Genomic DNA, 26,013 nt, shown 5'->3' on the forward strand with positions numbered 1-26,013 from the left:
GTGTTTTACCCTTGCACAATGGAGGAATAATGCAAAAGCACTGTTACAATACTTGCATCTGCATCCCTATTGGTATAATAATATAAGTATCTATAAAATAACTAGAGGAGACTAAAGTGTGCATTGTCAGTGTGTTTCACATATATTTGATGCCAACAGAGGCTGAGCTTCAGAAATCCTGAACTCCGTCTGAAATCTGGCAGACTTCATTTATGTGAATTAATTCCTCTACCCTTTAATTCCAAATGTGTCCTTTTTTTTTTTTTTTTTTAAAACCATCCCCACTGGACTACTGGAAGTCTTTGTCCTATCTCCTCCCAGGATATTTTGTCCCTGGCCCACTCTTTTTATACTTAAGTCTCCTCTTTTTAAAAAGTCTCATTCCCCTCTACACAGTCTCCTGCCCATGATCTTGCTGCCTGTCTGAAGTCTTCTCTCAGTAAATCCCATCTGCATCCTGTCGGTACGTTGCCTCATTTCCTTATGTGATTTTTCACTTTTTATTATTTCTCTTTCTCATGCTCTTCATCTCTGCTGATTCCAGAGCTCTCTCCATAGTTCTCTCAGCAGGCCTGACATTTTCATCACCATTCCTAATTTTTCTGCCATCTTAAGTTCTGTGAAATTAAGAGGAGTGTCCACCATGCTTTTTCCCATTTTTTCCTTCCCATTTTTCTGTAGTATTCCTTTATGTGCCCTCTGCCCTGAAATTGTACCGCATGCTTTTCTATGCTGTGTATGGTTTGCAGAGAGCCACTGAGAGACAGGAACAGTCTTTTCGCTCTTGCCTCAGAGGATCAGATCTGAGCCAGATGTTGCTAGCAGCACGAGAGAACAGCAGTTGTGGGTTAAGACCTTGTGAAGCCTGAGCTGAACCTTGCAAAGGACCATTGCTAAGAGTTCCTATTGAGGATATGTGAATTTGGAGTGTTTCTCCTCCCCCCACCCCAATATGGTCAAATATAGGGGAATTTACATTAAGGCAGCAAAAAAGGCATACTCTCAGAAACAAAGTCTCCATTATGCTTGAATCTGCTGCTGTCCTTCCCTGAGACATGAGGATATGGTTCATGTCCCTGCTAGTCAGCCTGGGGGTGCTTGTCTTCTTGGGGGAAAGGTCACCAAAATTTTTCAACATGAGCAAAAAAGGGTATTCTTTCTCAAAAAGCCTCGGGGGAATGGCTTTGCTAAAATCTCCTAGAACAACTCATCAGGGAGGCAGGTTTCTGGCATGGAAAGCTTAATCTGAGGTGAACAGGTCTGTTGAAGCTATATACCCGTTGTGGGGTGGGGGTAAGCCTTGCAAGGGGAAATGTTGGATGTTTGAGGTAGATACGTGTTGGGGCAGCAGTGATTAAGGGAAACCCTTCTGAGAGGAAGTCAGTGTTGGAATGTTATTGTTCCCAGCTTCCTGTCTCCCGGTGCTGCTGCTAGAGGATGTCTCCTTCTGTGTTTTAAGCAGTTAGTTAAAAAGACAGCTCTGAAGACTGCAGTGTGCACATTGTCACCTGTGATGTGTTAAGTAAAAGCATAGCTGCTTGTGCACTGGGTTTGCTGGATAGTGTAGCTCTGAAAATTCATTCTTTGTAGATTCAAAAGCTGGGAATTCCAGTATAGCTAAGGCATCCTGTAATGTTTGTTCCCACATTATAGTTAATTTCTGTATGTGACCTCTTTTTCTATGCCAGCTAATCTGCATACCTGAGGAAGATACCTTTGGATTGCTGACATAAATTACATGTGAAAATTTGGATGAACAATTTAAATTACCTGAAAAAAAAAATTATGTTTTGCATAAATGTAGTATGATTATGCAACAGTGATAAGTTTAACTGTGATTAATATTTGTTAAATTTTTGAGCTGAACTTTCTCACTGCTTTCTCTCATCCATGAAGAAAGAGCAGTGTCAAATTATGATTGACCTCCTTAGGGAAAGCTTGGCTTAAAAGCAAGGGAAGTTTTCTCCAGTAATATGGAGACATGACAGCTGAAACGGAAGCATTCAGTACATGTCCAAAAGGCCTTCTTGAAGTTTGTGAAGTTTAAACAGAGTTACAGCAATATAAATCAGAGCAGAAAAATGTTCCACTTAAAAAGTCTGTAATTAATTTGTTAGTAGCTTTATTAGAGAACTTCAGTGTTGTGTTTTGTTTCTGGTGTTGCTGTTTACAAATCAGGACTAGTGCAGACTGCTGAGAAGTGAGGTAGTTAGGAACACCACAAGGTAAGCTACCAAACAGGTGCAAACAGCTCTTCTGGCTACCCTTAAAGAAATACCTAAAGTAAATTAGACTACTTCTGATACACTGGGATAGTTCAGTTTTCTCTGCAGACTTCTTCCTTCCTGTATGTGAGCAATATTAAACATCCTTAAGCAACCTAAAGTAATAGAAGTATACACAAACTGGTTTTTGTCTCTTAAATGGTTTTAGATGAGGTTGTTTCTGGAACTCCAAGATCTTGAACAAAAGTGTTTTGCCAGCTACATGTGCTGTAAACTCCTCATCCTATGTGCCCTTTAATGATACCTAACAAAAGCAGAAGCAAAACCCAAACCTTGCTTTTCTGGGAAGGATGGGAATGGTTCTGGGTTTTGGAAAAAGAGGTTTATAGCTGTACAGTAGGAATATAATGTGTTGTGGACAACCAGAAGTAACCTAATAAACAACTTGTGTGGTGTAAGCGTCTGCTTATGCTGCGGCATGAAAGGGAGCTGTTTGTAAACTAACTTCACAGGAAATACGCAAAGCCAGGGTTAAATATACTGATGCATAGTTTTTCTTATCTGCATCATCACTACTTCAGTCTTATTTCTGCTGGCAGCATTCATAGATTTCTTTTATTCAGCATGTTCCCAAGTACTTAAAAGACACTGAATAAAATGTCAGTGCTGCCTTCTGTTTCCTTCACCTGTACTTTGCATCCAGTTCTTTTCTTACAGCTACCTTGTAGAAACTTGCTGGGACAGAGATGGTCTTTGTCAGGTGGTTGCAGAGTTTCACTGGTTGACTGGGACTGCAAACGTTAAGACAGCACAAATGTATAGCCACAGCTTTGGGTTTGTTTTAAGGCAAGCTCTGTGTTTGGACAGCACAGAAGGGTGAGTTACACTGCAGTAATAAATGAGCTGTCTATAAATGTACAGTGAGCCTTTCTTAAGCTGTGGGTGGGAGAGAAGCAGCAGGGAGGGCTGCTGCTCTTCCAGGGAGCCACAGAATTGCCGAAAAGCCTGGCTGCTGTTGCTCTTGTCCTCCCTTTTCTGGCAGCAGGGCGTAAATCATTCGGCCATGCTGTCTGCAACCTCCTACCCACTTGCTGAATGTGAATGAATATAGATAAAAGGATGAAAGTTAATCTTCTGTTCCAGAAAGCTTTATTCTTTTGGGAGCAGGGAGGCCAGTGGAAGTTGTAATTTAAATATGGAGTGTGCCATTTAGGAGTGCTGATGGTGGGCAGGGGACTCCAGGATTGAAACGTCAATCCTGTGACTGCACTGAGGCTGGAGCGGGAGGTTGTAACCCTGCCTAGGGGGATGTATGGAGCCCTTCTGGGATTCAGGAAGTAACAAAAGAGAGGTCTGTTCACCTCTGCCCTCCATCTTGTTGTTGCTTACTGGCAGTGGATAAGGAGCTCCACAGAACAGAGCAGCAGCAGCTCTACAAAAGTTTATAGAGTAGACAGGAAAACTGTGAGGAAGAGGTCTGAGAGCTGAGAGACAGGAAGAGGAAGTATAGCTTATGCTGCAAAATTTCCAGTAAACATTACAACGTTTTAATGAGATTATATATTTTTTGCAGAATGATTGGGATTTTCTGTAAAGAAATTTCAACATGTGGAGGTGACGTCTTAAAGGCAAAGACATTTCTGCATTTCCAGCCAGGCCATAGTTTCTGGAATTTTCTTTGTGTGTTATAATCATTTCCATTTTGGTCCATGGAAACATTTGACTACTTTTAAAGTTGTTATATCATTGTTATTAAATATTACTTGTCAGTGAACAGTGTTCTAGTAATTAATGACTTTTAAGCCTGAATGCTTAACAAACCACATAGTAGTCTCTCTCTTTTCCGCTCTTACCACTCCTGCAAATTAAGGTGTGGAGGTAGCTGCTGTTTTTCCTGGTTTCATGAGAAGACCATTTTGCAAATAAGACACTTTTAAAAAGTTGTTCCTTGCAAACCACCCACTACTATAAAGTTCCATTTCATTGCTCTTCGTATATTAATAACAAAAGCCTCTGGGAATCATGTGGTTACTAAGGTTAAGATAAATGTGTGTTTGGGATATGTGCAGATTTTCTCCATTTTGCTGGGTTTGCATTTTCATTCTTTGGAAAACAGACTCTTTCAGTTTCCTTTCTTGTGTTTTAAAATAAACATTTCTCTTCTGGAATGTCTCATTTAACTTGTAAGCATATTGAGATCTCTTTTAAAAAAAGTTAACATTCATTTGCCTTACAAAGTGGAGAAAGGTTATTTAACAGGGCAAGGGTATACACCAGAAGGCTCAGGCTCTTTTCCTGAGTAATTAATACATTGGGAGGCCAAATATGCCTTAATGATTCTCAATATTTTGTTTGATTATGGTTCAGTAAGCTTATAATCAGACCAACTAAACTGTGTTGTGATAATTAATTTATAGATGTCCTGGTGAACTTTAATTTTTTTTAAATTTATAATTACTAAACACTTTCAGCTGGTACTTTTTTGAAAAAGATTGAGATTATTGAATGATGATTGACACCAATGATGTAGATCTAGAAATCTTTAGAGCCTTTCATCTGCCTAGCAGCCTCGAACTATTTGAAATACTAATTACTGTTAATTATTTTCATTTGTAGCTTATTTCTTCTGTGTTTCCTCTTAACTTTAGAAAGGCATTAGATGAGGGCCTTACATAACTCCTTAATGACATATCAGTAAACTACTGATAGCATTTGTAATCCCACCTGTGCACCAAACTTGCTTCTTACCACACCTCTGAGCAGCAGTTCTGAGTGACAGCTTCTGGGAAAAAATCTTGTTGATGTGATTTGGCAGTGGGTGCTGGCTGATAACTGAAGATAAATGTTGGACATGGTTTTAATCAGTGGGCTTCAACTTCAATAAGTTAGTGTGCTGAAGTATCTAAGTCGGGTTTCACGTGAGTTTCTGTTCCAAGTGATTTACTCATAATCATCTTTACACATGCTGGACCATTTACAGGGCTCATCTGTGTACAATCCATGAATCACAGTTTCAGTTTGAGTGCTTTTAATGCCTCTCTGTCAAATTACAGTTTGATTTAGTTGACAGCCTGCCTTCCAAGGTGTCTTTTTAAGATGGGAGATTTTAGCATGGAATTCCTGCAGTTGAACAAAGGAATATTATTGAACTTGGATTGTTTTTCATTAGAGCAAAAATTTATTATAACAAAGAAGGCAAAAATCCGTGAGAACAGTCCATCCAGGCAGGCTGACAGTCCAATGCTGGATCAGCTGGTGACAGGTTTTGATGGCCCCAGAAACCTTAATAGGCACAGCATTCCTGCTAAAATGGCTCATGGGACACAAGAAGAAAGCATGCACTGGGCAAAAAGAAACGACATAAGACCCTGGACTGGTGGAGTAGGCAATGTAGGACATGTGCCTCCTTCCACCCCAGTCCTAGAAGGGAGCTGTGGGGCAGTGCTGGAAATTGATATGGGCATCCTCTGACACTGGAGCAGGGGCAGGAGGATATGCAGAGCTTGCTTTAAAGGCTCAGGCTCTAAAGCAGTGAGGGGGAACCCACAGCTGCAGGAAGCTGTTCTGCTATCTCCCAGCCATGCATGCTGGTGAGACAGTTGTCCTTGCTCAGGGCCCCAATGAATGGATTCAGTGCAACAGAGTGTTGAGGGACCTCTCACTGACAAGGTTTTCCAGGGCAAATTCTTTAGTTCATTTCCTGAGACTAGCTGTGCTCTGACAGCTTGAAGTCCTGTGACAAGATCTCCTGACCGTTGTGTTGTTGACATTGATGTGCCCTAGAAGTTTCCAGCTTTGTATATGACTATGCCTGGGCCCACGTCTCCATGGGCACAACTGTTCAAAGGCAGCCTAAACCAAAGAAAGCATGTGTTTTCGAGGTGCAAGGCATAGTGTTAGGACTCAGGAATTCCTCACTGCTAATTTTGGCTGACACATCACTCCCCCTGTGGCTTTCCATGCATGTGGATGAAGCCAGAGGGACCTACTAGGGGTCACTGCTTCCAGGCCTTAGTAGCTGCAAATGGGACAGTGCTTTAATATATAAATAATCTATAATATAGGTGAGGAAGTTGATTATTGAAAATCTGTCCCTCAGGAATAGCTACATAGAAAAAAAATACTGGGTTTTTTTAAATCCCTTTCTGTGGGTAAACTTTAAGTTAATACTGTTAACTTTAACTTAACTTATTTACAGACCCCTAACTGTGGAAAGTGTGGGGAGATCTCGGTCATGATCACCTTACTCTGCAATGTTAAACAGTGGAAATAAAACCTACGTGTGCTTCTCTATTTTTAGTCTTTCCTCATACCATGTTCTCACGAGTGCTCCCACCGTCAATCTTTGCCCTTTCCACATGCAGTCAGCCAGCAGCATATCACCTTACTGTGTCACGCTTTATTGCCGCTACCCGCGGGCCGCGTGTGAGCCAGCTGCACGTGTAGATTGGCACTTCTGAGGAAGCTGGCTGGAAGCACAAGTGAGCTCAATATGGATCTTCCACCATCCACCCAGGGCCTGGGGAGAGGACTGGTGCTGGTTAGGTGGCCTCCTGCCAGCTCGGAGACTCTGCTCTTCTGCAGGGATATCGGAGAGGAAAGAAATCAATCACAAACTACATCTCGTGACAGATTGTGTAAAGCAAGGGTTACTTTGGCTGCTCCCATTTGGAGGGTGGCTGGCTGTCAGTACCAGGAGGTCTTTTCCATGTCCTTTTCCCTTGATGGCAGAGTGAGTGCTCTCCAACCATGTCCTTCGACATGTGGGTGTGTGTCCTTTGAAGCCTACCTGCAAGGCCTGACGCATCCGTTTCCCACAAGGGCAGAGCTTTGCTGCTGCTGACAAGTGGCAGTCTTACATGCAAGGTGCCTTGGGATATAAAGCAAATGGAAGAGCGGGGGAGGAAGCACATGGAGTGCAGGAGCTTTCTGCTCACACTGCTGAGGGGAGCAGAGGAGGCTGTGTCTCTAGGTCTGTGTTGTTCTCAGAAAGGCCCTGGCTTAGGCTATTGGTCAGTGGCAGGACAGTGCCGTGCCTTACTGTGCATAGCCTCAGGTAGGTGCTGGGCTTTCAGACCTGTCCATGCCTTTGGCCTATGTGAGGGTTTTCCAGCTTCAGATGTCTTTTAAAAAACCCCAGCATATACCAGTAAAAGCAGAAAGTAGAAAGACATGCTCACAGAAATTTTCTTCTTTATTTACGTTTCTGGGTTTGCATGTAGTGAATCTGTATGGTGGACAGTGCAAGCATTTTTTTAGGTTTCAATCAGCCCTAGGACTCATAGCCAAAAGAACCAGAGCAAGAAGGAAAAGTATGTTTAGTTTACAAACGCACACTGCCTTTGTAGAGCACAGCAGTATTTTAAATAATTGAATAGAGCTGCCATGAGCTGCCCTGACCAAAATTCATCATCTTTGGCCACCTGTTGTATGGAAAGCATGCTATTTTTTGAACCACAAGGCATTCAGAGTATGCTGCTATACGTGCTGGAAAAATTAATAAATAAAATAAATAATGGGGGAAAAAAGAATAGGAAAAGAATCCGGCCAAAGGTGAATTGGTACATATTATAGTTACCTATATAATTAGCAGAATATGTACTGGAAAGCATTTTATAGTGCCTATTTTAGTGTACATCTGTTGCCCAACTTTCTTTGTTTGCAAGTGTGTGGCTAGTTTGGGCAGCATGGCTCTAGCTAGCAGGGTACAAATAGGATCCATTCTGCGGCATGTTTTCCTTCTGGCCTGCAGCCTTTTCCTCCAAGTGGTGTGGAAGTAGTGCTTAGGTGGCCAAGGCTGCTGAGCTGTCTCAGTGGTTCCTCTTCTGCACAGCCATGTGATTTTGGCCAAACACATCCTTGTTGTGTAGGGGGGAGTTGGGCAAAAATATGTCCATGAGTATGGTGTGTGTCTGTTCAAAGGAAAAGCTGGGTGGCTAGATGAAAATGTCCCACTAATTCGCATTTGGTTTCTAAAGTCATGGAAAACATTAATCAATATGTGAAAATAATTTTGTTTATTTTGTGCTTTTCTTGACAGTTTTCTCTCATTTCTAATTCATATAATAAATATATCTTTTTTTAGCCTCTGAGGTTAGTGTTTTCATCATTTTATTCCTCTAGAGATCTTTTTCTTTGTGGAGGAGGAGACAGTAGTCAAGATATGCAACTTCTAGCAGACATTCTTTCTGATGGATTTGGCATGATGAAAGACAAATGGGGAGAACATCAAACCCAGCAAGGAAGGCAGGGCTGTCTGGCAAGACTCTCCTAGTTTTTGGAGAATTTCAATGAAAAGGGAGGAGAAAACTGTGCAATACCATGAGACCAAACCATGGTCCATAAATCAATCTAAAGAGACTGACATTTGTGAGGGGTTTTTTTCTCCTATAAAGTAACCTAAATGTTTATGCCATAACTGCAGAGAAGCAATAAAAGGCAAAGGTTATAAACAAATCATTCGGTGCCGACAGAGGGTTCATAGATGCTGACAAGAAACAAATAAAGTGGATAAGGCCAGTACTCTGTTCTGGTAAATTTCATTGATTTCTGCACCATGTCATTACATTTGCAGCCTGCCCTGTTATCTTATAGCTCCAAACCTTTCGTTATGGCTGCAGATGGTAACAGCTGTTGATATACAGCAGTGACTACCATGGGGGTAAAGTACCATTTGCTAAGAAATAATTAGGAAAACCTCCACGTGTGGGTAGCTTTGATCTGCCTGTGGTGTTGTCCTTGCAGAGGACGTTATATGCCAATACTGCATCTGTTTCCTGGGTGAGTTCATGAAGCCTTTATGAGAGCACACGTGCACTATAAAGCAGTGTAATCAGACAGGTCCCACTGGCTGAGTCAGTGCAAGCAGTGTGCTGCTGTGCTGGGCCTGGTGTTCCTGACAGCACTGTGTTAAGACTGTCTAATGTCCACCTTTTTACAAAAATATGGATACCTGGCACTTTTTGCTGCTGTGACTACCCTACTGTCAGTGCCACACCAGGCTGTTTGTGTCTACCACGGGTATTTGCTTACACCAATAACAGCAACCTAAACATGTCTGTAGTCTCAAGTCAGCAATATTGACAAAGATAGAAAGCTAAACCAGTAAAGCAGTTCCCAGATCATGTCATTTCCTAGCAGTATGAGGTGAGGTATAAGGTAGCTCTGAATCCCAAGCGTTTTGAGCAAATAACCATCTCCCCCTACCCTAGGTAAGCACAAATCCTCCCAGTAGTTTCTGGTTTGTTTCTGATCTGAGGCTGGGTGGAGAAGGGGGCCTGAAGCACAGTCTGAAGGAACTTTAGCAAGAGAGAGCACAGAATGTGGGTAGGTGGCGTATACAGGCTGATACTGGCATATGTTACAGGAGTGCAGGAAAACTGCCAAAGCACCTGCAGGCTGCTGCTTGGCAGCAACATTAGAAAGGTACCTGCTTCCCTCTTTCTAACTAATAATTGGTAAAAGACTAAGAAAAGTATGTATATGTGGAGGAAAATCAGGATAAGAGGACAAAAGGAGCAAAAACCAGGTCATGCATATAACACTGTCTACAATACTGGAAATAACTGTGGACTGTTTGTTGTTTTGAAGAAACCCAAGCTCCAGCTATGCTGAGATGAATGAATTGGAAAGGAACTCCTCTTTATTCGTTAAATGTGCTGTATGGAGATACTTAATAAAAGATTTCCATTCCTCTGCAGCCCAACCTTGCCATATCAGCTCAGGGTGCTGCAGTGTCCCTGCAGTGCTAAAAACGTTTTCAGAGGATTGCAGTTCCACTGGAGCTTTTCTGTTCTTTGCTTTTATATGATGATGTTTGTGGTCAGAAAAGGTTATTTGTTTAATAGTATTACTGGAGTAGCCCTGAATATATCACCTACTTCTGCCTTTGACCTAGTGTACTGCTTCCTGCAGTCCCGTCTGCCGCACCATCCTGAACCTTTTTACTCTTCTGCAGCTTCTGAGTATAAATAAAAGGCTGAAGACAAGTTCAGGGAGCCCGTGGATGTGGTTCCAAAGACTTCCTGCACAAATACATTTCAAGGACAGGTGTGGGCTCTGAGGCTGCTGTCAGCCAGGAGGGAAGGTAGAGTAAGGTTGGATGCTGTCACAGGAGAGATGACATGGCTCTCCAGGGACCTGCCTACTGCCACTCGGTGCTCTTCTTAAATACACTGAGGTTACCTTGGAATAGACTTACTTGCTTTCCCCTGGCAAAAAAGTACTGAGTTTTGGGGGTGGTGAGGGGTGTCTTTAACTGGAGGTGATATCAGTGTGGATTATTGATAGGGGGAAGGGACAGGAAATTCTGCTGATACCTAAACCTGATTCTTGGTTACACCTCTGACTTTGCTGACACTATTTCAGTTGAACAGAAGGATACGGGCATGGAGGCACATAACAAGGCTTAAACACTGTCATTCTTAACCTTCCTTATGAAGACATCTAGAAACCAAAAGTCAGATCCTTGGTTCATGCAAACCCTTTGTCTTCACAGAATTTACACAGAGGATAATACCTTTTTCTTTACAACTCTGGAACACAGTTATATCTTAGAAGTTTTCGTGGTCTTGTTGGCATTTTGCAGGGTTTCTTTCTTGCAGCACCCTGGAATGCTGTGTTGCTTTTGGGAGATTGCCACACCACATTGTCTAGCCACAGGCTAAAGGATTTTATTTATTTTTATTTCACGTTATTTCAGCTGTTTTCACTTTTATTTCCATACTCCAGCAGAATTTCTTCATGAATGTGGCAGCACATCAGGTTTCTTGTTTTATGAGTTGTAGTTAGTTAAATAGCCTGCTGGATTTGTTTGCCCTTATGTTAGAATTTTAATACTGTAGCAGCAACAGAATGAAAGGTGACATTGATCTCTTATCGAAGTGAGGGAAGAGGTGGGAAAATTGTTCTCCCAGAACACTGCTGATCTGAGCCTTTTCTAGCTGTCATGTTCTTATTCAAATAAAGTCCCTGGATGAGACTGTCAGTCTTGTAAGTGCAAAATGAAATCTTTGCTAGAGTATATAGCAATGTAATTTCCAGCGTAACTCTATGCATGGTAAATTGCATGGATGCAGATACATTGAGATCTTCTACATACTCTGCATTCTTTGGTAACCATGAATTTTTTAAAAAGCAATTTATTCACTGGTTGCTTTTCTGAGCCTCTGTTGCTGTGTGCTTTCTGTTCTGTTCTTCATTATATAGCTTTTCTGTTACTAAGACTGCATTAAATTACATTCTTTATCTCTTTTACTTTTTTTTGTCTTTGAGCCAGCCAAATGATCAATTAAACTGCCACTGTGAATGAAATGTGAAAACATTTGTTTATCACTAAGCAAGAGAAACGTTGGCTGTCCCATCTAAGAGGTATAACTTAGCTTTCAGTCTTTTGTTATTTTCTTGGTTTCAGGGAACAGGTAAGTACTGTTACTGTTCATAATAGAGTGACTGTTCACAGAGAGGCTGCTGAAGGCTTTATTGTAATAATAAGGTGAAACTGATATGAAGAGACTCATCTTGTACAATAAAACATAGCTCTGTTTACTGATCTAGAAAAGGAGGAAATGTCTGAAGACCTCCCTCTCGTTTCTCTTGTAGGATTACCTTGACTGTATCACTGATCAGACCAAGCTCTCCCTGGGAACAGAGGAGCGATCGGCCCTGTTTGGAAACATACAGGATATCTACCATTTCAACAGGTAAATTCATACTTAACTAAATGAAAACAGTTCAATAGCCTGTGTTAACAAGAGGGAGCAAACCAGCCAAGTACACTTTTATCACTTTAAAATGGCCAAGATCTATAAATTGAGAAATGGTCTAATTTTAGTTCTAAGCAAAGTTGGTTTGCTGAGACCAGATTTTTTTAGCTGTTTATTTGATGAATCAAGTGTGGTCTCCATTTACCTTTTTTTGCTTTTATGGTGGGTATTTACATGAATGTAAGCCTAACCTGCTCTGTGCCTCAACTGAGCATAATGCTAGACCACTGTAAAATAAATTCTTGCCTTAATGAAGAGATGTTTTGTCTCTACTATATTGGCTCCTTTTGTGTACCTATGTACATCACCTAGATCTGGCTTTTGTAGTGGTTTATGCTAGTAGGTACTCCCTGAATTAATTTCTCTGAACTGTATTCAAGTACCTTTCCTTCATTGAAGTTTTCTGTTCAGCCTTCTCTAAAACTCTGCAGATGAGATTCTATTGTATATTGGGAGCCTGAAGTAGAATTTCTTGCTTGCATGGCTGGTGCCACATTGTGTGGGATCTCAGTATCTGCAGTTTTAAGAGCATGCTGCTGGTACTTTTGTCTGAATCCTCTGTTACTATAAAAATTATTAACTTATTCAGCATTTAAGAAAAACCTGAATATTCAACAGATACAGGAAATATATTTACATGAAGTTCTCACTTCTTTTATATCCCAATACTCCTGTAAAAGCTGTCTTAGCTTTGCTGTAGTTGACAAGACATCTCCCAAACTACTGTGTTCTTTGAAGAACAACAGATAATTTAATTGATTCAAAAGAGGATTCTGAACTGGAGCACTTGTGTCAAAGATCATCTTCAATGTTTTTCCATTGTCATGGGTAGTTACTTTTAAGGGCTTTAACTGCTGGGATTGCTGTTTAGTGTCAAAGGAAAGAGTGAGAATGGATCTATTCAGAATATATGGACAAAGATGAAATCTTAAGTCTTTTCCTGAACCTTAAAATAGCTACTGCAGGGTAATGGAAATATGCTTAACTAGAAAGCTGCTGTGTCCTGCTTGAGCTGCAACAACTGACTTTACTGAATGTCTAACAGCTGGAAAATACATAGTGGGAGCATGCTAAAACAGGCTCATGGGCTGTTTTAGAGCCATGAGACAATGATTGTGAGCTTACAGATTCCCAGTGGTCACAGAATGGAAAAACACAGTCCTGGCTGTTATATTCTCTGATCCTTCAAAAGCTAGAAAAATGACAGACTTGAGAGCTAGGATACATTTATGCCAGCTTCACTGCAGATATTACCTACTAAAAATACTTTCAAGTAGGATCAGTTGTTATACAGAATTACTGAGCTGTGGAAAAAAAAAATTGCAGCAGTTGAAAAAAAAAAAAAGAAAAAAGCAGTTTGGGGCAATTTTAGAGATAGATGTGTTAAAATGGTTAAAACTCACTGGGAAGTTGTCCTCTAGTATATTGCTAATGTATTTCAGGCCTTCTGATATGAAGTTCTGCTTGGAAATTGTGAGTTCTTAAAACTGAACACTCACTGTAGATCCCAGTATAGCTTCAAGGATTAAGTTTACTCCTGTGTGAAATTTGGCATTCTGGGTCCTAAACATACTCTGGAGCCTTTTTATTTATTCTTAGCTTCAGAAAAAAGGTCCACTTGGCAGTTCTGTGTTAGTAGTTTCAGATGGGTTTTTTGGGAGCATGATTTTATAGATTCAGAATTACCTTGTTTTTCTCAACTTTGAATTTGACCATTAATCAATAATCAAAGGTTTCAGTCTTGGGTTTTTTTCAGACTTGCTGATCTGAGAAATTTCATTTCAGCTAAACTACCTAGGATTTTCAGGTGGTGTGTTGAATGGCAAAAATGATGGTCATCATGGTAACTGCGAGTCCCGTGATTATGATCTCTTTTCGAAAAACTATTTCTTTCTGTGTTTCATGGTGGTAAGGTCTGGCTTCTTCTGAGGAGAAGCTATCATAAAACCAAAAAATTAAAGCATCCTAAAAGGCATTGTAATAAGACTTTCATTCATTTGAAAATACAATGAATGCACTGTATGCAAAATTGTCAGTCTTTATGCTTCTTTCTCTTATCCCAAAGGAGTTAGCATTAGCTCCAGATGATGTTCATACAGATTCAGATTTTCCCAGCCCATAATAACCCAAGCTATATAGCTCAGTACGTGGTCTTAAGTGGCACTGGCACCTGTGTCATGCTTCAGTCTGAATCTTGTTAGTGATTCAGCTGAAAGAGCATGGAGTTCCTCCACCAGTGCTTGCTTGTGCTCCCTGCCTGCCTGGCTGGCACAAGCCTGTTGCAGAGGCCAAGAGCTGTGACCAGCAGAAAACCTCTGGATATTCAGGTGAACAGGACCAACATTTTTCTCTATTGTTTTTCTTGCCTTCTGCCACATACTTAAATGTAGCCTGTAATAATAGCCCTGTTTTTTCTCATGTCAGCTTGGTGTTATAGGGATTTATTTAAGATTTTCAGGATGCCTGAGCATGACAGTTTTAGTGTTTTTACAGTGGCAGACTGCTCTTACCAGTCGTGTTCTTAGCAGCCAGATGAGACAGAAGAGAGTGCAGTGTAGGTAACAAACTCTTTCAAAAACAGCCCTTACACTATGGATTGGTGCTGAAGACACAAACCACTAGTCTATTTACCACATAAACATGGACTCATTGCATGAATATATAAAATCTTTAAGTGTTCCTTTTCTGTATCATGAAGGAGAAATAACATGGTTTTACTAGAGACCAGCAGGAATAAAATGACAGTCCAGGTGCTACATACTCTAAGCCATCAGGACAATGTCTGGCTGTCAGACAGCAGGAATCCTCTCAGCCTGTTTGACATGTTTGGTGTTATTTCCAAAACTCATCTGTGGGACACAGCCAGACTGTATAACTAAATGGCTGTGGTCACCATTGCTACAGCTTGCTTCTTCTGCTGATGTAAATGAGCTTCATGAATGTGGAGTATCAAGCAAAGGTCATATTTTTATTCCCATTTTGATGAAGGGAGAAATTGAGGTATAGAGGTCAAATTGTCACTGTACAAAGTGACTTAGTGACCACTGAACCTGAGGTCTTTGCCTTTGTTCCTTGTGACTGCATATTGATTTCACCCTTTCCTTCCTCCAGTAATTAGAGAGGCAAAGAGCAAGCCAGGAAACTCTTCTGGTTTGCTGTTTTTGTACATGCAGAGGGAAACTGTGTCTGCTTACAGGGGAAAAGGATAGTTCCCTAGATACAGGCATAGGAACTCTTAGGCAAAACTTGTTCAGGGAACCAGCTGTGAATCGGGAGAAAGGTAGCTCTAAATGAAAAATCATCTGTGGGAGTGTGTGTGTAGGGGCAGGGGGAGAAGGGTGGGGGGAGGAGGGTGAGGAGAAGAATAAAATTCTATTAGAGAATAATTTAGCAGAAAACTCAGTTTCTTCTCTTGTTTTTCTGAGTACATCTTTCAGTAAGACTGAAAACTCTTTTGATCAAGGAGATACCTTTGAGGTTTTCTTCTTCTACTTGAACTTTTTCTTTCACTGAATTTGCTTTTGAGAACTGAGTTTCATTCAACAGCAAACTGGCTCCCTTATTCCTTTGCTCTTGTTCAAATGAATTAATTTTCCCTTCGGCATATCAACATTATAAAATCCTCTCATGTATTGTTTTTATGCACGTATATGTATATGTATATGTATTCCCTTCCAGAAAGCTTTTTTCAGGCTAACCAATTTATCTTCAATGAAGAGACACGCTAAAAGTAGACTAACTTTCCTGAATGAGCTTCTTAACATTCTTCATGTATGAAAAATACATCCCTAGTTCTCACCAATATTTTTCAGAGCAGTTCATCATCTCCCTTGGTCAAGTAAAACTTGTAGAACATAAGAAGTCTTTATAGGACAGTGCATGTGCTTCAGTAAATTTTCTTAGTCATCACGTTAGTGGATATACAAGCTACACAACTGTCTGACTGCACCACTATGATTGTTGTAAAAGAGCTGTCAGTCACAGAGTCATAGAATAGTTTGGGTTGGAAGGCACCTTTAAGGTTCAGATGACCCTTAGGTCCAGCCTCCCTGCAACAAGCAGGAACATCTTCAATTAGATCAGGTTACTCAGAGCCCCATCCAACCTGGCCTTGAATATTTCTAGGGATGGGACATCTCCCTGAAGGAAGGGGCTCATCTTAGCTTAGCAGAACAACCATGGTTATCCTGGCAACTTGAATTTTCAAATAGTGGGAATACCATTTCCTTATAGTTCTCCTCTGCCTGCAAATAAAAAAACCCCAGCACCTGGGGGGAAGAGGGACATCGAAGGGGTTCTTTTTCCCTTTTTAGTACTCCCTGCATCATTAAGTGCTGCCATGAATGGTGCAGCACTGGCTGGTTCTGAATATACAGGTGTGTCTATTCCAAGGTGTGCCGTAATTACCATTTCCTGTTCTTTGTTTTAGTGAACTTCTGCAAGATTTGGAAAACTGTGAAAATGATCCTGTGGCTATAGCAGATTGTTTTGTTTCCAAGGTAAGTCTGCAGCACCAGCTGCAGAGTGATGTGGGGAAAATAAGATTGATTTATCAGCTTTTGAGACCTAATTCTGATAGCTTTTGTAAAGTTAACCAAGAAAAGTCAGCAAATCTATGGAAAGGGAAAAAATTTCTCTTAGTAATTGAGAGGGATATGCCTCTGATTTGCATTTCTAAAAAATCAAGACAAAGGTGCCGTTTTCTTCACTAAATGGATCTGAACTGGTGGAGCTGTTTATTGAGTTCATTTTTAGGGTTGCTTTTTTTTTTTTGTTAGCTGTTACAGGGGTTCTCTTTGTTACTTCCATCTGTTAATGTGCATGATCACGTGATATTCTCCAGTTATGCCATGTCAGCTTAAAAACAACTAGAGAATAAAACTTGGCTGCATTCCTAGAAAAGGTAGTAACATTAACATACAAAATGTGGCCATATTGTTTCCTGAGAATTTTTCCTGAAACCCACAACTATACCTTTAATTTTCTTTTTAAATGGGATGGCCCAAAATCTAGCCTTAAGATTCAAATCTCATTCTCTCTGAAATGCTTTGAATTTTCTGGACATTAATCTGATATCTTGATTGTGTTGGGCGATACTGAAGCAAAAAATATGGAGTAAGGGAAATTGTTAGGTGCAGGAGAAATACAGGGAAGGAGGCGGCCTTCATTGTAGGAAACACAGAGAGCTAGTCAGGGAGAAGAGGAATGGCTATAATGAGTAGGACTACAAGAAATTAAATGATTTGAGCTATAGATGATGCTAGTTCACTGCAGAATTCACCAGAGAATCGACATATGCCTTGAATCTGTAGAGCCCAAATGTGTTAAAAAATAATTCGATCTCTGTGGTATTTCTGGAGGAAGAGGGGTCATGTAGTTGTTTAAATGTGGGTAATCTCTCTATAGGTGTGTTTGCCTTTTTGTATTAAAAAAAAATGCAACAAAAAACCGAAATGAAAAAACAAACACAAAAAAACCCCCAAAGAAACCAAAAAGCCAAAGCCTGTCATGTCTTATACTTTGTCCTGAACTCAGCATTGCCAGCACCAAGCACTCAATGTAATAAGTCTAACACATGGATTTAGGATTAACTGGACCACTCTCTCATTACGGTCCATGAATTTGTTTGGCACTGTTGTGACATAAGGGGTTTTATAGCAAATTTGAGTGATGATACCAGCTAAGTGCTGCTGTTTCATCAGATCACTTGCTTCAGCTGAGTTGAGAAAGTTGCAAGTTATCTAGTAATTGGTCTTTTGTAAGCATTAAGAGACCTTAGTGTTGGCACCACTACTACAGAAGTAGGATGCATTTTTGCCCCATTGCAGTGGGGTTTATGGCATGTTGTTATTGCTACAGATAGCCTGGATTGAACTGAAGGAGAGAGAGAATGGGATAAGGGCGAGTGCAAAGTCCTGCTTCTGGAACAGAATAACCCCATGTGCATGCTGAGTCTGGCTGACTAAGAAACAGCTTAACAGAAAAGATCTGTGGTCCTGGTGGGCAAAAAGTTGTGAATTACTGCACTCTGCAACAGAGTGCCTGTGCAAGTAAAGGCCAACTGGGAGGCCTTCACTGTATCTACAGATAAAACAGTTCGGAGCTGGTCAATATTTCTGCTGTATTTCTTGCTTATATCTGGGACTGCTGGGACTACTCCTGCTGGGATGCAAAACAGAGATGGTGCAACTGATAATAAGTCCAGGAAAAAATTGTGTTCTTGTCCAAATTGGCCAACTGAAAGGGCTTGTCTGGTAGACTTTCTGGCCATTAGTTCCAAAACCCATCTGCATATCATTGCTTGTGCCTTTTGTTCCCTTGTTGAATGCTTTTAGCATTTGTATTATTGGCAGGCAACTGCCTGATGGCTCAGAAATTGCTGGAGATTGCAGTACTAACAGGCATTTTTTAGGTTCATTCAGACAAGTGCAAACACTTAAAAGCAAAATCAAACAATACCAAAATACCCCACAGTTCTGATTTTGGCCATGAGGATTTCATTACAGCAACTGCTGACTGTCTTAACAGACTCCAGTTGTCCATTCTTGGTTGCTTGTGTCTTCCCAGCACTGAAAAGTGGAAATAAAACTGCCTTTTTTGGCAGCATGTGCTCCTTCAATCTTACGGGACTTTGGCCATTTATTGTTTCATTGCTTCGAGTGCGTTAGATCTTCACTGTGAGTTAAGCACAGGGATGTTTTCATGCTGAAGTCATAGCTCACAGCCTTAGCTAATGGATGTAGCTGTGCTGGAGCTTCTTGAATGCTTCCAGTGGAACTGTGCTTAGGTTACACGAGCTCTGGATCTAGTGCCATTTTTTCACCCTACTGTGAATACACTCTAGGTGTTGGGAATTTTAAGGTACAACAGGTTTTCACTGTAGGTACTGTGTTTGCTTTTTGCACTCTTATGAAGCTCAGTAACTGCATGAAGTAAAAGTTGTTTCTTCCTTAGGATTCATGTGAAGTCACACAAAGTTGGTTTGCATGTATAGCAGAACAGTTATGGTTAAAGTAACTCTGAAGCTTGTTGGGACTAAAATGTTTTATATTTGTGAAGACATCTGGGGAGCTTAATTTTTGAAGTTTTGGATCATTCTCCTTGAACTTGACTTCGTTATTTGGTTTTGCTCAACAAAATTTCTTGTATAGCATATTATACTTCTCTCTCACAATCATACATGACTGTGTTTCCTGTGTATAACTTTCATGCTTGAGTAGTAAAAAGCCTTGTCACTTTTAAGGGAAAGGATTATCAAAGCACACTTTAGCGTACTTTGAACAAAAACACATAATTGTGGATTTGAATCATTATCTTAACATCTTTTGTGCTGAGTGCCCAAAGTAAATAGCCCCTAAAATGGCAGCTTTGATCTGTTAACAGACTTCAGCAATGTCTTTAGTCTAAACTAGCCAGTAATGTAAAACTCATTAACCAGTAAAATAACGATGCAAAGCTATGACTTTATGGAAATGTAAATATTTAATAGCAACCTACAACATTGTATTGAATCCCTTTGCTTCCCAATGTTTTACTACATTAATAACTCTCAGGCAGATAGGCACAAATGCAGAAAAGCACATTTATTTTAAAACCTGCTATCCAGTCATGAATTGCTGTCTTTCTCTTTCTGCCTCAAGATGCAGATGGTGTGGATGGGTATTTGTTTAACAGTGTGGGATGGCTGCTGCATGGAAGTAACCTGCCTCTGAGGGTAGTGTTGTACTAGTTTATACCAATTCTGGTCCTCCCTCTTTGTCTAGAAGAACTGGATTAACTCTAGTACGTAGAAGTTCCTGGAGACATTTTGCTGGTAAACTGTAATTGGAGACTGATAAAAGGTTCCAGTGCAAGCTTAGCTATGACTTAATTATTCACACAGAAGACTGTTTATAAGGGGGTTTTGCCAGTTCGGTCTTTCATTTTCACAGTAACGATGCCAGTGTTAATTAGAAGATTGACTTCAGTATTCTACACGTTTACATTTAAGTGAGTTGTTTTAAAGGAGAGCTGAATTCTGGCACATCGCTCTTCTCACTCAGCACCCCAGAAATTCAGAACATATGTTTTCTGCAAGGCACACTAACAGCTTAACCAAGGGGAGAGGGAGAATTACTTTAATTTAGCATCTCATTAGTGAAGAGGCGATCCAGGCAATTGGCTTCAGTTTGCACACTGACACCGCTCATTTTCTCAGTCTCCATTTTCTTTTAAAGTGCCTTTTATGGCTATAAAAAAGCAAAGTGCACCAAAAGTTGAGGGAAGGTTTGGAATGTATGTGGAAGAGATGTGCAGTGAATTGATTCCTCTGCGAGGCACCAGTATAAGTATAGCTGAGGTCTCGAGCTCATGCTTGGCTTTTCTCTTGAGGGTGACTTGCAGTCAGTGTGGACAAGTTCTCAGCTTGAGTCTCAGGTTTTTGCAGCTTCTACCACAACAGCTTTGGGCCCCCAGATTCAAACTGATTTCTGGAGCAATTACAGTCTCTATGCAGAGATCAGTTTTAACCTGGTCTGAAGACAGTTGACATGAACAAAACTGTTTTCAAGCTGACCAAGTTTAAGAATGTCCAAAGAAATACTGATGAGCATAGCTGGTGTTTTCCTTACATTGTGAAAGTATTTGGAAAGATATTAAATCCATCTTAGTTCTGGTTTTTCTGTTGCTCCGGTACTGAGCAGTGCACTTTTGTCCGGATGAGGAAGAACTTCTCTTGGACGTGGCTCTCTTGGCCACTTTCCCAACATGTTCACATTAATCCAGCCAATGCCTGGGCAAGGTGTACGATGTTGATTCACAAGAGATCTGCAAGTTTGAGTGCGTATCAACAATCTCGTCCTGGAGGCAAAACACATGTCCTTGACTTTCTCCTGGCACTATGCTCACATTGCTCAGTAGAAGTAAATGCTCTCTGATGGTTCTGTGTGGTGAAATGAGCTGTGGCTCACTGGAGCGAGTACACATGTAAGTGCAGTACGGAATTTGGTGTTATGTCTGTTCAGAAAGCAGGGATGATTGTAAAACCATTCTTAAGCTTTAGAAGTATCAAGGGCATAAGAAATTCTTTTTTTTTTCTTTTAATACAAATTTGTTCCATTTAATAGCTAGACTAAAATTCTTTAAAAACCAAAAAAAACCCCATTAAAAGTAGTTCTGACCTTGTGTAAAAAAACCCAAAGCCAAAAACCAAACCAAAAAGCGAGAGTGTGAAAAGGCTCCTGGGGATTTCAGACGTGCTTTTGAGTTTGAGGGGAATGTGCACACAGCCTACTCTATAACCCTGAAATGTTTGGCCTTGTTTGTTTTACAGATAGTACTTTCATTGGTTAAAATTTCACAACAGATACTCTTTTCCTTTTTGTTTGAAAAGTAGAATAATCATGTGATATGAGCAGAATATATACATAAAAATAAATTGGCTCAAAATGTTCTTCACTCTGCTTATGAAGTAGTTCTATAAATTGTATTATTCTGTTACCATAGCCATGGGAATATCTTAAAATTTATACCAAAATCCCCTAAATGAAAACTTTGAATTAATATATGCATATATAAAATAAATTACATTTTCCCACCATACTGAATTTCACTTTTGTGTTCTCTCTTAAGCACCCTGGCTTATTATGAGTGCTGGCTAGTTTGGTATTGCCAAAGAAAATTACACAGTGTAATATCTGAAGCTCTTTGAGGTTTGTTAATTCTTCATTTTGAGTGGAGAGGGTTTGGAGCTGTGGCTGGATTCCAAGCATGGACATGAACTGGCTGTGACACAGGCTCACTTTCTCTGCATGTGGACACGGGGTGTAGGTACGCTGCCACAAAAACTAGCTGTGATGACAAATTCAGTTCAAGTGTGAAAAACCAAGCTAAATTATTTAACTGTATTTGTATCAAAACTACTTTTAGTTGGTTTGTTGGCTTCTAAGAGAAGAGCAGTTTAATAAGCTTACAGCCCACCAGTGAGTGAATGGGGATCACAATCCCCTGGGGAAACATTTATTAGAAGTTTGCTTGAGTTATTTTCTTCAGAACAGAGAATACTGAAATCCAGTAAGACATACTGAAATGAATTGCAATGACTTGTACTCATGCAGAGTAACATCTTACTTTTTACGGGGTCCTCATGGATCACTGCTCAGTGGAGAGATGGATGGCACAACCTGCTTTACCCCCAGGAGAGGGGGACAAGAGCAGTGCTGTTGGAACTGGCAAAGGGCACTGCCTGAGAAGGCTCTTTCTGATGAATGGCTGAATGATAAACAACCAAACCCCAACAGTGAGAAACAAAAGCCACAGCCTGTGTCAGCCCTCTCCCCAGGGGTGGTGCTCCTCAGAGCACTGAGCCTCCTGTGAATGCAGATGTTTGGTCTTGCCATTCACCAGCAATGACCCCTGGGAGACAGCCCCTCTTGGAGCACAGCTATTGTGCTGCAGAATGCCAGAGCCTGTTCTGAAGATGCTTTGAGTGGAAATTGGGGTCTTATTTCCTGCTGGAGGATTGTGTTTTATCTGTCTAGGGCGTAGGAAAGAAAAAGTGGTTGATATGGGGAGCACTTTGCCCTTCTGCATTGCTTTCTTAGCCTTTAAGACTCCCGTAAGCTGCAGAAATTGTGTCTTATTTGGGATAGAAGTTAATAGGCAGATGTAGACTTAGAGCACATGGGAATGTTTCTGGTAATCTGTTCTTGCATGGAATTAAATGATGATTATTAAGAAAAAATCTTAGGCCGGGGATGATGCCTTTTCCTGGTCTTAAAATCAAGAGGCATACATGGTTAGAAGGGGAAAAGGGATTTTACCTTGGTATTTATTCTTAAGGATCCTTACGTGTATACGTCCAGGTCATATGCATCAAGATGTACCCCACCGAGTCTTTCCCTGTGTCTCTGTGTCTCTCTCCTCCCGTGTGTTTCTGTGTCCCCCCAACATTGGGTATAACATTATAGGCTTTTCTAATTAGCTTATCTATCAAAGATTCCTCAATGAGAGGGTCAAGTGAGCCCCCCTCTCCAAGGAACCTTCCCCTGGATGGTTCTATCTTAGTTTACAGAATATGTTCTGGAGAGGACCTTGGGGTCTGGGGCACACTGATCCCTGGCTACGAAGCCTCTAAAATGTTTAGTCTCTTAGCTTAACAAACAAGTCTAAGAATGTAGGCAAAAAGCACTAGGAATACAGAAGCTGTAAAAAGGTATAACAGGGGTATAACAGGGGTATAAAAGAAAAGGCAAAAATCTTCATGGCATCAGGGAGGAAAGAAATGAAACTCAGACTTTAGCTCTGAGAAGCTTGTCAGCATTAAGTCTGAGCAATTTCAGTGTGACAGGCAAGTGTGGAAACCCACCCAGATCTAGTTACAACTTGTTGGGGTAATAGCTGTCTGCTTTCACGTAATTTACTTTTCAAAAAAATCACTTTTCTGGCTTCTAATTTCACGCTTAGACTGTGCTCAAATGTGAAAGTATTTATAATTGCTTGAAAATGGCACACCAAACATAACCTGCGAAACTTATTTCTCCCAGTAAATGCTGCAGGTACATGGTGTGATTCTTGGGTTTGTCCTGTGCAGGGCCAGGAGTTGGCTTTGATGATAGTTGTAGGTCCCTTCCAACTTAGGATATTCTACGATTCTATGATATGGGTGTGCTTCAGCACACAAAAAAACTTAGATAAGTGCAGCCAGCTGTTTGAAGAAGGTATGTGTAGTAATGGTATTTTGGTTGAGTTTTTCGTTTTTTGGGGTTTTCTTGAGGTGCATAGATTTTCATAAGGTACCTTGGAGGCTTTGTTGCAAAGCCGCTTGTTTTTTCTCTGTGTAGGTGACCTTGGTTTTTCTTTTAAGTAAAGGAAAAATCTCCCCCCTCTGCAAAAAGATGAAATTAAATTCTGGTCATGTTAGGACTAGTGAATGATTCATTGATCAGGAACTGGAGGAGGTGTTGTCTTGACATCATCATCTTTATCTTGCACATTTTTGCTGCTAGTTTGACAAAATCTCAATATATGCAAACTTTTCCTCCCTGTGCAGAGTGAAGATTTCCACATATATACACAGTACTGCACCAACTACCCAAGGTAGGAATTATGGGTTCCCTTTCTTCCTTTTTCCCTTAGCTGGTTCATGTAATGCAAATTACAGTCTATGCAAAAAAAAAAAAAATCAGCCTCTCCCTTTCCCAGATTGGAGGAATGGTCACAGAGTTTACCTTTTATGTGAAAAAGAAAAAAATTACAATAATTTTTAAGAAATGTTTATCTGAAGTTTTGTTTTATCTATTCTTGTGGTTCATTGCTTTATCCTTCTTTAGAAAATGATGGTCTTATTCTGTAATGCTGCTTTTATAATTCCCAGTAAGAGAGATTGGTTGCATGTCAAGGGGAAACATAGCTGAATGCACAAGATAAATAAAAAAAAGCCAAACCAAACAACAGAAAAAGCAGTTATTAGAATGGGAACCTGCTGCCCCTTTTTACAAGCTAAAAAGGAAACAATTCTTTACTTTACTTACAGACTTATGGAAACAGAGTGTCTTAAAGCTGTGTATTGATGTTTTCAGGTCTGTGGCTGTGCTGACAGAGTGCATGAGGAACAAGGCGCTGGCCAAGTTCTTCAGAGAGCGGCAAGAAGCACTGAAGCATTCTCTGCCTCTGGGCTCTTACCTCTTGAAACCTGTCCAGCGCATCCTCAAGTACCACCTGCTTTTGCACGTAAGAAATGTATTTCGTTTAGGGCTGCTGCACATTGGAGTTCCTGCCTCTGGTACAAGGCTTGGTGGTTAGAAAGGTTCTGGTTTTCCTTAAATGCTCTTCCTTTTGTGGGTATTTGATTTCTACATGTGGAGACTTTCTGTCTTCATCACTTCATACCATATGCATCTATTTGGAGTGGGGAATTTATGGTAATTATTTTAGACACATTGAATTAGTTTTTGCATCCAAATAATTAGCACTTTTTTTTGAAAGCTGTAATTCTGAAGTTGTTTGGAAAATTCTTGTCATGATTAAACATTTTTGTACACAAATTTATTGTTCCAATGAAGAACAGTGTTTTTCCACATGTTGCAATTCTGGGGGTGGTTGAAAGAAGGACTAAATACACATAAACACCCTGACTGCTAAGAATTTTGTGGAGAGGAATGATGGAGGAAGTGCGAACTCTTTCAATATTCAGTGAATTGAGTTAAGCAAGTTTCGGAAATTCATACTTTATTGTTAACATTTTCCGCATCTGTTTCCTATTAGAGAGTCATGTTCTAGTGAAGTGTAAAGACACTGATCCTTATTTAAAATGCCTGGTGCTTTTCTACTCTCCAACTGTAAAGTAATGCCTAGTGTAATTCCATCAGGGTTTTGTAAGTGTGTAGATACGTTCTGTGTTGTAGGAAGGCCATTAAATGCTGTCTGAAAAGTCTCCTGTCAGTGTGCTGTGCTCTCTTTATGTGCCTCTCTGCTCACATTGGCTGCTGCAAGTGTACTGCTGCTAAACTGGCCCCAAAGGCTTGACTTTGTTCGTCATCTTGTGTTACTCAAATTGATAGCAGCGATCATCTTTGCATCAGTAACAAAGGCGGGAACGTTGCCTTCAAGTGATCGTGATGCAAAGACAAAACAGTACTGATAAAAACATAGCATTGCGTTTGGCTGGGAAAGTTCACTTAGGAATATGGGGACTTTGGTTTTTTCCCTCTGTTGTAGGAAATAGAAAACCACCTTGACAAGGACACTGAGGGCTATGATGTGGTGCTGGATGCCATAGATACCATGCAGAGAGTGGCATGGCATATAAATGACATGAAGAGGAAACATGAACACGCCATCAGGCTCCAGGTGAGTTCCCAGAGAGATTTTATGGGTGTTTGTGAGCTGGTTTTGTCAATATATATGCAATTAACATTTTTTAGTTTATCTTTTCTTTTAATCTTTGTCAGTCATAATTTAGACTTCTGTTGAGCATGCCTGTGGCTGTTTGATCTTGGAAACCATGGTCATAACTGCTGCAGGAAAATCTCAGACATCTCTAACCT

General features: G+C 40.5%; 1 protein-coding gene across 6 annotated transcripts in view; it reads left to right on the forward strand.

Annotated features, from left to right (window-relative positions):
• Positions 1-26,013, forward strand: part of PLEKHG1 (pleckstrin homology and RhoGEF domain containing G1) — a 127,554-nt gene that overhangs the window by 85,814 nt on the left and 15,727 nt on the right. For all 6 annotated transcript variants that reach the window (XM_042017434.1, XM_042017432.1, XM_042017433.1 and 3 more), the window contains 5 exons: positions 11,826-11,926; positions 16,419-16,488; positions 24,018-24,064; positions 24,547-24,697; positions 25,685-25,816. In XM_042017434.1, coding sequence (XP_041873368.1) covers positions 11,826-11,926; positions 16,419-16,488; positions 24,018-24,064; positions 24,547-24,697; positions 25,685-25,816 — 501 coding nt within the window. The remainder of the gene's footprint in view (positions 1-11,825; positions 11,927-16,418; positions 16,489-24,017; positions 24,065-24,546; positions 24,698-25,684; positions 25,817-26,013) is intronic.

The sequence above is a fragment of the Corvus kubaryi genome, unplaced genomic scaffold (assembly GCF_017639235.1).
Source record: "Corvus kubaryi isolate FWS band 111438036 unplaced genomic scaffold, C.kubaryi_AGA036_p1.0 split3-73, whole genome shotgun sequence".
Lineage (NCBI taxonomy): Eukaryota > Metazoa > Chordata > Aves > Passeriformes > Corvidae > Corvus > Corvus kubaryi.